This window comes from Delphinapterus leucas, chromosome 2 (genome assembly GCF_059928025.1).
Source record: "Delphinapterus leucas isolate spDelLeu-1000000601 "Yukka" chromosome 2, BTC_Dleu_Yukka2, whole genome shotgun sequence".
Classification (NCBI taxonomy): domain Eukaryota; kingdom Metazoa; phylum Chordata; class Mammalia; order Artiodactyla; family Monodontidae; genus Delphinapterus; species Delphinapterus leucas.
The window spans coordinates 114187799-114200575 of NC_143130.1; the positions used below are offsets into that span (position 1 = coordinate 114187799).

At 34.4% G+C, this 12777-nt stretch overlaps 1 protein-coding gene across 12 annotated transcripts in view; it reads left to right on the forward strand.

Moving 5' to 3' along the window:
* The window catches only part of SCFD1 (sec1 family domain containing 1), a 134825-nt gene that overhangs the window by 51166 nt on the left and 70882 nt on the right, over nt 1-12777 (forward strand). For all 12 annotated transcript variants that reach the window (XR_016392151.1, XR_016392156.1, XR_016392155.1 and 9 more), the window contains 4 exons: nt 5875-6014; nt 8750-8840; nt 9792-9865; nt 10552-10633. Coding sequence is in view for 6 of the 12 variants with exons in the window: in XM_089907543.1 (XP_089763669.1) it covers nt 5875-6014; nt 8750-8840; nt 9792-9865; nt 10552-10633 (387 nt within the window). In the remaining 6 variants the exon portion in view is untranslated. The remainder of the gene's footprint in view (nt 1-5874; nt 6015-8749; nt 8841-9791; nt 9866-10551; nt 10634-12777) is intronic.

Consider the following 12777-nt stretch of genomic DNA (forward strand, 5'->3'; position numbering starts at 1 on the left):
ACTAGAGGATATGGGGAGGAGGAAGGGTAAGCTGTGACAAAGTGAGAGAGTGGCGTGACCATATATTCACTTCCAAACGTAAAATAGATAGCTAGTGGGAAGCAGCCGCATAGCACAGGGAGATCAGCTCGGTGCTTTGTGACCACCTAGAGGGGTGGGATAGGGAGGGTGGGAGGGAGATGTAAGAGGGAAGAGATGTGGGGACATATGTATATGTATAACTGATTCACTTTGTTATAAAGCAGAAACTGACACACCATTGTAAAGCAATTATACTCTACTAAAGATGTTAATAAATAAATAAATAAAAGAGTCATGTACCAAAATGTTTGTTGCAGCTCTCTTTACCATAGCTAGGACATGGAAGCAACCTAAGTGTCCATCAACATATGAATGGGTAAAGAAGATGTGGCACATATATGCAATGGAATATTACTCAGTAGAAAAAGGAACGAAACTGAGTTATTTGTTGTGAGGTGGATGGACCTAGAGACTGTCATACAGAGTGAAGTAAGTCAGAAAAAGAAAAACAAATACCATATACTAGCACATATATATGGAATCTAAAAAAAAAAAGAAAGAAAACGGTCAGAAGAACCGAGGGGCAGTATGGGAATAAAGATGCAGACCTACTAGAGAATGGACTTGAGGATATGGGGAGGGGGAAGGGTAAGCTGGGACAAAGTGAGACAGTGGCATGGACATATATACACTACCAAACGTAAAATAGATAGCTAGTGGGAAGCAGCCGCATAGCACAGGGAGATCAGCTCCGTGCTTTGTGACCACCTGGAGGGGTGGGATAGGGAGAGTGGGAGAGAGGGAGATGCAACAGGGAAGAGATATGGGGGCATATGTATATGTATAATTGATTCACTTTGTTATAAAGCAGAAACTGACACACCATTGTAAAGCAATTGTACTCTAATAAAGATAAATATTATAAATATTTTATAATATAAAATATATTAAAAATATAAATATATATTTTATAATTATAAAAATATATTATAAATATATTATATTATAAATATAAATAAAAAAGTGGCTTCTGTAGTGTAGGGGTTAAACACTGAAGTAGGTATAAGATAGATTGGAAGAAGTGGCATAGGTGAGAGAATATAGACAAACCTTGAAAGAGTTTTGCTGTATAGGAGAGCTGAGAAAAGGGGTGACTGCTGGAAGGGGATGTGAAATCAAAAAAAGATTTTTAAATGAGAAAAAGTACAGCATGTTTGTGTATTCCCTATTGGGGAATGATCAAAAGAGAAGAGTTGGTTGTGGAGATAAGAGTGTCCTGCAGGTCTGTATGAGGCATTAGTGACCAGGATGACTACAGACCAGGATTTCTCAACCTTGGCATTATTGACATTTTGGGCCTGATAATTCTTTGCTGTAGGGAGCTGTCCTGTGTATTGTAGGATGTTTAGCAGCATCCCTGACCTCTACTCTCTAGATACCAGTAGCAATCCTTAGTTCTGGACAACCAAAATGTCTTCATTGCCAAATATTCCCATGGGGTAGAGAGGGGTAAAATTGTCTCTGATTAAGAATTACGGTTATAGGCTGATGATGGGAGTTTCAAAGCTGGAGTTGTTTTAGGGAAGAGGACAAGTGAAGAGTCTGGGAGTAACAAGGAAGACACCTAGCCCAATCCTGGGTCCAGTGGTTTGAGATGTGTGTAAAAAAAAAAAAAAAAAAGAGGTTGTGGTCTGAGAAGGCTACAGGAGATAGCCAGTTGGTGTTCAACTAGAGCAAGAAAGTGTTCAGTGGAAGTTGAGAGTAGATGTTCAGAATAGGAGATTTTGCTGAGTACGAGTTCCAGAGGGTAGGCAGAATGGTTTCAGGAGTCCAGTAAGAAAGAGAGATGGAATCTGAAAAGGGGTGGCATGATGAGTTAGTTTTGATAGTCTCAAATTAGATTTGGTTGGTGGGTCCCTGCCTGTTGGGTGGGAGCAAGGGTCTTAGTAAGAGCGTACAGATCAGGGGTCACCTCTTCACTCCTGCCAGTGGTGTGTGGAGGCCATATAGCGCATCGAGATACCGGGATCCTTTCTAATTCCTAAACTTGAAGGGTTCCTAGAGGAAATTAAAGTACATGATGCTTTGAGTGCAGGCGATAAGATGTGTGTACAGGTAATTGCAATGTAAAGGAATATGCTGAGTCCCCATTGTCAGAAGAGAAATTGGGAAACACAAGTTATGGCAGACATTCCCCAAAACTAGACAAGGCTAATACTGATTTTGAGGTTTTTACTATTGCAGAGTGAAATGAGAATAATAAGTAATATGAAATGAGTTTTTACAACTGACCTTGCATCCTTGTGAGATATACTAATTTTTATTTTCTACTATTTGAAGTTAAAATATTATTTTAAAAATACAAGACAGTAAAAGTATATGGTAGGGGTTTGGGGGGCTTTGTTCTAATCATCTTCACTTCCCAGAATAAAAAGTTGGAAACCATGTGTTTCCAAGGAATTCAATTCAACAAATATTTATTAAGTGCCTCCTCTGCACCAGACACTGCTGGTCACTGGGATACAAGGTAAACAAAGGAGACATGATCCCTGCTTGCATGGAGGTTACAATAGTGGATTCCTGTGGACATTTGGGTTATTGTTGTTTTTATTTTTTGTTATAAATAATAGAGCAATGCACATCTCTAGTTAACTTTCTTTCTTAGGCGAGGTTCTCAGATTCCGTATTACCCTTTAAGCCGTCTTTTCTCAGTAACATTATTATTAAAATATTTACGTCTTGTGAAAATAGTCTCTGAGAAAATTGGTTATAACAACCTATACAGCTTATATTGAGTTAATCCTGTTCATTAATTTTAATACACTTTCTAGATGTGAAAAAACTACAACTGAGATATCATAACCAACTGTAAGCAAGCCATTTTTTGTTGATTGTTAAAACTGCAGCTTTTGAGGTTTCTTCCGAGCTTTCAAAATTCTTAATAGTTATACCCTCCACCTCCACAAGATGGAGTAAAAGTTGTAGATGGGAGTTTCAAGTTTAACTTGAAATTGGAGCTTGCTTTTTGTATTAAATATCTTTGCCTGAAAATCCAGAACATTGATAATATTTATATATCAGGCCCTGGAAACTGCTGTGAAAATTCACACAGCCTCTCTGTGTGTCAGAAAGGTGATTGTTGTCCTTTAACATGGCAGATACACTCTTCTGATGAAAAACTTTGCAGTGTCCCTTTCCTTTTCTCAGGATATAAGAAGCAAAATTAGTAATTAGAAAGTCATGATTCCTTTTTGTCGTGTCTTGGCTGCAGGGGCTGTAGATTTGATTGTTCAACTGCAATGAGTAGTTTTAGGCAAAGGGTGGACATTATTTCATTGCCGTGTCTTGTCCTTTAGTTGGCCTTTGTTTTTTGAATCTTAGGTGCCCTTGTTTGTGCCTTTGGCCCTCTGCTACTGACTCTCATTATTTAAAATATTAAATCAGAATTTGTACTAATTACATAAGGACTTTAGTAAAGTTTATTTTGTTCTTGCCACTCAAGAAGAGAAAAGGAGGTCATTTCCAAGTTAATATATACTTTTAAAAGGTTATTAGAAAAACATTTTAGAAGAACTCGTTTTCTTAAAGATATATGACATTTCTGCATTTGTTTGATTGTATCTTTGTGGGGTACAATTTGACATTATTTCTCTTTTTCCAGTATTTCCTGTAAACTGATAGATCTAGAGACTTAATTAGATTTGGCGCAATTCCTTGCCAAAATAAAAGTTACTTTTACTTTGCTTGGCTTTTTTTCTCATGTGAATATAAATCTTAGCTCTGCATAAATAGGTGTTAACCTATATTACCCAAATGTAACTTTGTTAATATTAGCTCTGTCTGCCTCCCCTGGTCTGCTTTAACTCATGGAAGGCAAACAAGACTGCTGAAGACTTACCCATGTTTTCCCAGTGGGATTTACTTATATCTGGTGATTTGGCACACCGTTGTCCAGTTTTCTAAGTCAGGAAAGTGTGAATATCAGTGGAAATAGATTAGACTTTACCATGTGAAAACTAATTCTGTTGTCTTCTATACCCATGTCTTCAGTTCCTTTAACATGATTGAGTACAGCACAGAATGTTCTGATTTCCCAATTTTCAAAACTGAAATTACTTTTCCTTATTTGCCTGGCTATTAGTGCAAACAAGGGGAATGTTTCTTGCCGCTATTATGTTATTTCTGAAAACTCTTAACATCTTTGATTCCTTTATCATTTTGTGTTTTAAGTATTCCATCAATACTTAGGTATTAGCATGCTGTCCTATTTTTAGAGCAGTAATTTTGCTAACAAGTTACTTGTGTTTTGAATGAGCTGTGTGTCATCACCACGGAAATAGTACTTCACTAGAAATTCTAGTTAATAAAGCTTAACTATTTAAAAATGTTTCTTTTATTCAGTATCTTTGTTTTGTTAGATAACTTTTAAAAACAAAGGTTCTTCTCAGATGTAGCTGTTAACACCTGTTTATTGTACTTTCTTCCTATATGGATGATTTGCTGTGCCAAGGTGAGGTTAAGGTATGGGATGGGAAAAGGGATTAAATAGGGTTATGTTATGTTATGTTTATCCTATGATAATATAAGGAGCCCATAGGAAAGACATAATACTAACAGGTTGAAATACAATATAGTACACTCTTCTTTGTCAAGAGGCTTGTTATTCTACTGGCAGTTAGACATCTATATATTTTGCACTCTTTTTTTTTATGTCATGGGGGAAAATGACAAGGAAGTAAGCTATTGTAAAGGATTTATTTGAGAAAGTTACAGGGTATGGTCTAAGGATCCAATCTCAGTATTAATGACCTTTTCCTGTCAAGAGGAAATTAAATTATATTCAGTACATTTAATTTGCTAAGACCTAGAAGTTTAATCATTAAGAACTTATATCTTTGAATGAAGATGATTGTATCACAGTCATGCTAGATAATTTCTCCATATAATTTCTTTTGCTCATCATTCATTTGCTTATTGATAGCCATATTTTATCTCTAGCTCACTATTCTTCAGAGTAGAGTTGAACCATAAAATACTGCTATTACATAAAGGAACCCACAAGTCTAATGCAAGAAGGAGGGAGAAAGAATAGAAAAGATAGCTCACTTTTGTTTTTTTGTATGTTTGTTTTTTGAGAAAGGGCAAAAAAATCAAGCCTCACGTGAGTAAAATTATGTCTACGCAGAAAAGCTTAGCAGTTATTAGTATGACTGGCTCTTAGCATTTATTTGAAAGGGAGTGCTATTATTATTGTAGCTTCTGTTGTAATTTTTTTTTTAATGCAATCCATCAAGTAACAGGTCAGACTGTTAAGACTCTCTAAGAGTTTAAAAATTACATTTAAGGTTATGTTTGTTACCGGAAACAATTAAGCATCAAGAGACGTGGTCAAATAAATGTAGCCAAATATTTGTCTACTATGTAGACATGATAAAAATGAGGTAGATATGCATATTCAAATACAGGAAGAGCTCAAAATATTGATACTTTATTAAATGAGAAGAGTAAAGTAAAAAGTATGTATAATGTAATCCCATTCTTTAAAATTTAAAGGATATGTTTGCTGACATATACAAAAATATTTTTGTAGAAGGATACACAAGAACCTAAACATGGTTTTATGGGCTTTTTGAAATTGTAATCATATGTATCTACTACTAAATTAAAATACATAAACAATTAAAGGTACCTTTATGTAACGAAACATTGGAAGGAGGTCTTTTAGTTTCAGATCTGTATTTTGTCCTTGGAAATAGTAGAAAAGGCAGTAAGAATCTGTGTTATATTTCTTATTGTAGGCAATGTTCTTAAATTCAGAAAACTGTTATTTAAAACAGAATTACTTTTTCCTAGGATTTCCACTTGAACAGAGTTAATTTGGAAGAGTCTTCAGGAGTGGAGAATTCCCCAGCTGGTGCTAGACCAAAGAGAAAAAACAAGAAGTCTTATGATTTAACTCCAGTTGATAAATTTTGGCAGAAACATAAAGGAAGGTAAATAAGAAAAACAATAAGTAAAAGATTCACCCCCTAAAAAGATATGCAGATGTCATATGACTTAATGGGTTTATAAAAAAAAAAATCAAAACAGGTCACAGTGGTTCATCTACACCATGAATAAGAACTGTAATTAAATAGTCTATGGAGCTCTGTCTTTATTGTTTAATTTCCTAGTTCTTATGTTGCTTTTGTTGTTTTGTGGGAGCCACTTCCCTTTTCAATAAGTTCACACCATATGATTTTATAGATTTTACAGATAGTCTTTCTGAATTTCATTTCTATCCCCATTGACCCTCTGCAGCACCATTTCTACCTTTCATTAAAATTGGTTTTTGTGATAGGAAAACATGAAGGTGTGATTTTCCTTTTTTGTTCCATGTTTGCCTTCATACAAACCCAATTTTAGATATCTGTGGAGAAAATACCTAAGCCTGAAAACAAGATTTATTCAAAGTACATTAGAAATAATAGGTGAAAAAATTTTAACAATTTGCCATGCTATTATAGGTAGATATGCAGATCCCATGTGTTGCTATGACCCCTTAAAGTTGAGGTACTTCATGAGCTTAGTAACTGCTATAAAAGTTGTCTAGTGGTCATTATGGCTAGAGGAATCATTCTAAAAAACAAACAAAAAAATCATTCCTCTGAGAGAAAAAGAATGTTGCTCATCAACAATTATGGAAATACAATGTTATTTATTATAATCTAGACTATTTCAACAGTTACTGTATCTATCTGTCTATATATATATATGTATATCTCCCTGATATGGCTGTTCTTTTTGGTCTCATTTATGTTTAAAGAGAAGTAGGATATAGACTTGGTTCAATACAATTGGTTTTTTTGTATGCTTTATCTTTTTTTATTTATAACCTTTTTTTTTAAACACTGGAAAATCACATTGCTATAACAAAGAATTGTAGTTTCTCTGCAATGAAAAGTCACTATCTTTCTCTCTCTGACTAATGCAATTTTGGGTACTGTTATAATTTATTTTAAATTATTTTCTTCTCTTTGGAATGCTATATATAGTCTACATTTCCTTTTAGAATGGTAAAGTATAAGAATTTACATTATTTATAGAGGATGCAGGATATTTTAAAGTTAATTTTAAATTTCACATTCCCTAATAGAAAAACAAAAGCTTAAGAAAACAATTTCTTTATTCATATATGGAAATTTTGAATATTTTCTTTAGACCATATGTTTAGGAACAACTTAAGAGGTCAGTTGAATAGTAAGAACTTTAATTTTTTGTTTGTTAGGTAGGAATAGCCCTCACTCTGAATGTCATGCTACAGTAGCAATGTGGGCACAGATGCTGGGAGACAGCATAGAGTTAAACAAGCTACTTAAATCTCTCTGAGCTTCATTTTCCTCATCAGTGAAATGTGGGATGATACTTCTACCTATTGTCCTATTTCAGGTTGTTGTGAAGATTGACATAATGTAAAGTAACTTGCCCCAAATCATCCAGCTTTCATTGGTAAAACTAGGTATAAAAACCAGTTCTGGCAGATTCTAAAGTCCCTGGTCTTAGCTGTCAGTAGTGTATATGTACCCCACCAAGACTGTGGTCAGAATTAAATGAGACAATAGAGACAGATTCTTAGCATAGTGTTTGTCATACAGTCAGCACTCAATAAATACAAGCAGTTATTATCGTCTGTTAGTCCTGAGACCTAAAGACACTAGAGATTTTAAGGATCATTTAGTTCAACCAGCACATTTTACCTGCTCACTGCTGTTTTCTGACAACATAGACTCTGCTGGACCTCTGTTAGGGCCTGCAGTTGTCATGTAAAACTGGACTGTGTTTCTCAAAATCCTTTCAGGAGCTTTTTCATTTCTGTGCTGATCATTAGTGAAGTGTTATCAAGTGTCAGCGTGGAGGAAGGGGGACATGACCATTTTTTTCTTAAAGGAGAAAAAGCTGGCCTCCCCTAAGGCTGTAGATGAAAAATACTCATGTTATAGCACAGGGAGATCAGCTCGGTGCTTTGTGACCACCTAGAGGGGTGGGATAGGGAGGGTGGGAGGGAGATGCAAGAGGAAGGGGATATGGGGATATATGTATACATATAGCTGATTCACTTTGTTATGCAGCAGAAACCAACACAACATTGTAAAGCAACTATACTCCAGTAAAAATTAATAAAAACGAAACAAACAAAAACTGGGCCCATGTTCTATTTTTACCAGTGGTGGTCTAGATATTGAATTTACAGAATTAAAAGATTTTTTTCACAGTTACAGTTTTTTTCACAGCATGTAATATTTTTTAGTACATCTTTGTAGTTACATGGACCCTTTGACACTATATGTTAATTTGCCTGGTAATATTTGATTGATGTTTGATATACTGTGGTTTCTCTTACTTTGTTTTTCAGTCACTTAAATATCTTTTTATTTTTTCTAACAGTGTATAGGTGAAAGAAAATGATACAGTTAATGAAAAGAATAGAAATAAAATTTAAATTTGTTTATATATATAAGTATTACACATTTTAAAGAAATAGTATTTACAATGTAAATAGATATCACAAGGATATATAGTAGTATTTATCCTAAATGTTTTCTGCCTGTGTTATATATAATATACATTCAAATCTAAATGAATACATTTGAAATAATAATAAATCCTCATTGTATATATTTCAAAATTCACACAAAAATCAATCTTCTAATCTCATACTTATAGTTCCTCTTGTGCAATACTGTTTCAGTCCATTCCCAGAAGTTGCAGAATCAGTTCAGCAAGAACTAGAGTCTTACAGAGCACAGGAAGATGAGGTTAAACGACTTAAAAGCATTATGGTAAGATTCTGTTTACTTTCTTGGAAATATAGGGAAGCAGAAGGACATCTGGAGGGGGAAAGAGGTTAACTTTTTTTCCTTACAAAAATTCAAGGCCATTCATTGCTTTAATAACAAAAAAATATATTCCCAACTTACATAAAAGATCTTTTTTAAAAAGAAATCTAAGTTCTAAGGAGAAGAGTGGACTCTTTAAAAAAAATAATATGAATTTATGATTTGAAAAAATATATAATGTGAGTATATTTTAGAGATATATGTTCCAGTGCTGCTCATTTTACTATATTTTTGATCTAGCTTCAAATTTCAGCTGTACTGTTCATTACTGTGTGACCTGTGGCAAGTCTCTGGGCCTACTTCTCTTTTCTTTTTTCTTTTTTTTAATAAATTTATTTATTTTTGGCTGTGCATGGGCTTTCTCTAGTTACGGCGAGCAGGGACTACTCTGTTGCGGTGCACGGGCTTCTCATTGTGGTGGCTTCTCTTGTTATGGAACACGGGCTCTAGGTGCATGGGCTTCAGTAGTCATGGCACGTGGGTTCAGTAGTTGTGGCTCGCGGGCTCTAGAGCACAGGCTCAGTAGTTGTGGCGCATGGGCTTAGTTGCTCCACGGCATGTGGGATCTTCCTGGACCAGGGCTCGAACCTGTGTCCCCTGCATAGGCAGGTGGATTCTTAACCACTGTGCCACCAGGGAAGTCTCTGGGCCTATTTCTTTATCTGAAAATGCCAGCTGGTCCTTTTTTTAGTCATCCAACCATTCATTAGATTGGTGGTGACTAGAACTTTTCTATAACTGTCAAAAATGCAGATGCTTGCTCCTTAGAAGGGAAGAATTATTATCCTGGGTGACCAGAATCTTACTGTTTATCAGTGATCTTAGGAATATATTGATTTTCATGCTTGGGCTTGGGATTTCTGAGTAGTTACTGGGATCTTTTTTTCCTTCCAGGGACTAGAAGGGGAAGATGAAGGAGCCATAAGTATGCTCTCTGACAATACTGCTAAGTTAACATCAGCCGTTAGGTAAGTAGGCAGTTTATCCTCTTTGAAATCTTTCTGTTGATAAGAATTTATTTTGGAGGTTAAAAAATTGATTAATATTTTTCATGATAGGAAATAATAGTAATAGCATATACCTTTAGACTAAAGAACTAAATTGTGTTTTTAATATGTTCAAGCTGATTTAAGTTCCCTCCTTTTCATATAGCAGATCATTTGTTCCTTTTACTAGTTAGAATTGTATAATGGGGGTAATTTTGCCACCGAGATAGTATCGCTGATAAAGTAAGGTGAGTTATTGTTAATTTTATCATTGCTGCTATTACTTTATTAGCTAAAGTTTAAGCAGTATCTTTTTCATACTTTAAATGCCATCAAGGAGAGAGAGTTTCGTGTTTTAGAAATTTCACATTAATCTGATTTTATTCTAAACCTCCAAATTTTGGAATCAGAAAGTTAAATGGTAGAATAATGATATTTGGGAGGCAGGTTATTTTAAAATAAGAAGCATTTCAACTGTATTAAAGTGGTAAATACTGTATGTGTTCAAGCCTAGAGATTAAGTTCAGTTGATAGTTTAACATGTAATTTTGTCCGTTTTACTGTTCCAAGTATCCTCAGAGGAAGCAACCAGGTGTGTGTTTTATTAAAATTTATGTCATTTCCTTAGAGAATTTAATGGTTAATTTTCAATTTTTTGATACTTGTAGTTCTTTGCCAGAACTCCTTGAAAAAAAAAGACTTATTGATCTCCATACAAATGTTGCCACTGCTGTTTTAGAACATATAAAGGTAAATTTAGCTTTTCCTTCCCCACAATATAGCTACTATTTTTGTAGGGTTTTAGACTTTGCAAGATTCTTTCATATTCATTATCTTGTTGAGCCCTCACTGTAATGTTAAGAGATATAATTATTGAAGGCAGCATTATTACCTTCATTTTTGCAAGTGAGGAAACCCATCCAGGAAGATTAGTGATTTGTCCAAGGTTACATGTTCAGTAAGGAGAAGTTAGCATCTGTGATATTTTTATTACGTTTTATTGTATTACTTTGTTAATAGTAGACCTGTATCTAAACATCAGTAATACAGATTTAGACATCCCTTTTACTGTAGTACTATCTAAAATATCTATTCATTATGTAACTTGGTTCTGAACTTTTTAGTTTTAGATTAGTCTGTTAGCATTATTGCTTCTTACTGTTACCTGCTATACTGTGATTTTGAAACAAATGTATTGGATATTCTGTATGTTGTTATCATAGTTCTTTTTTCTCATTACTTCATTCATGGTAACTCTGTATCAGCTGGACTTAATCCATTCTTCAGTATTCTACTGTCATTTATTCTCTGGACATGGAACTGAATTCCAGTGACAGATTGATGATATACTAGAATGTGGCTATTACTGACCCCTACTTTCCATTTGAGATGATACATTTGAAAAAGCAATGTAAAAAAGCTGAATATGCTTGCTTCCTGTCCAAAGTATTGAAAACAACTTGGATTTATGGAAAAGGGGATTAAACATTTTTCTTTCTTAATGATTTAAAAAGCATTAGAAAGGAGCTAATATAGATAGATAATGGACATTGTACAGCATAGAATTTAAACCTGCATAATTTCTGTTAAGCTGACAACCCGATTTTTTTTTCCCCCACATCTTGATAGTGATGCTTGCTATTTTCATGTACCTACAGGAATAGAAACATAATTGAGCAGTCTATAGATGATTTCTGCTGCTGATATTTTCACTTCCATATGTTGCATCTCTGTAAAGTGGGAAAATGCTGATCAAATTTTTTAACCTGAGATCATTGTCTCCTGTGGAGATAATATATATAACCAGTAAAATGCAACAAAGAGCTATATTGAGAATTTACTTCACTAGGAAAGTAAAGGCTTTGCTTACAAGGCTAAATATGAAGACTGTGAATCTAATATAAAAAGTTAAACAAAAATGTATTGCATTAAAACAAAATATAGGTTCTGCTTTACATCTACTGAACTATAATTATGTAATCAAGATCTTATGATCCATTAAACAAATGTTTCTTGATTACATGCTGTTTATGACAGTTGTTAATAGCCCTGTATGTACCTTGAGATTTAAACTGTTCCGTGGATTTTTTTGACATATAGTTTTTTCATTAATTTTTATCATTATTAAATGTTTATTAATACTTATATTTTACTTTCTGACTTCAGTTCTCACAGTTGTAAAACCAGGAAAGTGCCAAGCTTAGCTTCTACTTCCAGACTGAATTGTGTAACCCAAAGTAACTAATTATCATACCAATGGAAAGTGCAGTTTCATCTTATTCATAAAACTTTACAAACAGTATCCTGCCACAAATTTATATGAATATACTCTAGGTCAGAGACTAGAGCTTATGGTTTGAGAAAATTCTGGTTAAAGTAATTTACTTACTCAATTATATTAAGTGGCTCTGTAGGTGTTGTGCTGGGCCCTAGAGATTCTGTAATAAACAGGACAGACAAGTTCTTTGTTCTCTTGGAGCTAATATAGTAGTGACAACAAACAAAGTAAGCAAATTAGAAAACGGGATAATGTCAGGCATTTAGGTGATATGAAAACACCAAATTAGGGTGATGTGATATGATAGACACTGGCTCAGAGGGCTGTTCTAGAGTAAGTGAAATCACCATCAAAGGAAATCACCTTTGATAAGGTGATGTTTTAATTGAGACCCGAATCACACGAAGGAGCCAGTTAGTGAAAATTTCAGAGCCACGTATTCCAGGCAGAGTGACTAATATGTGCTGCAAAGGCCTTAAGGCAGGAACAAATTGTTTTGGAGGACCTAGAAGAAGTCTAATGTACTTATAGTGAGGAGAGAAAGAGTGATAGACTATGGGGTCAAGAGAAATAGGGATTTAAGTATGATGAGGTTAATGCCATGATCTGATTTATG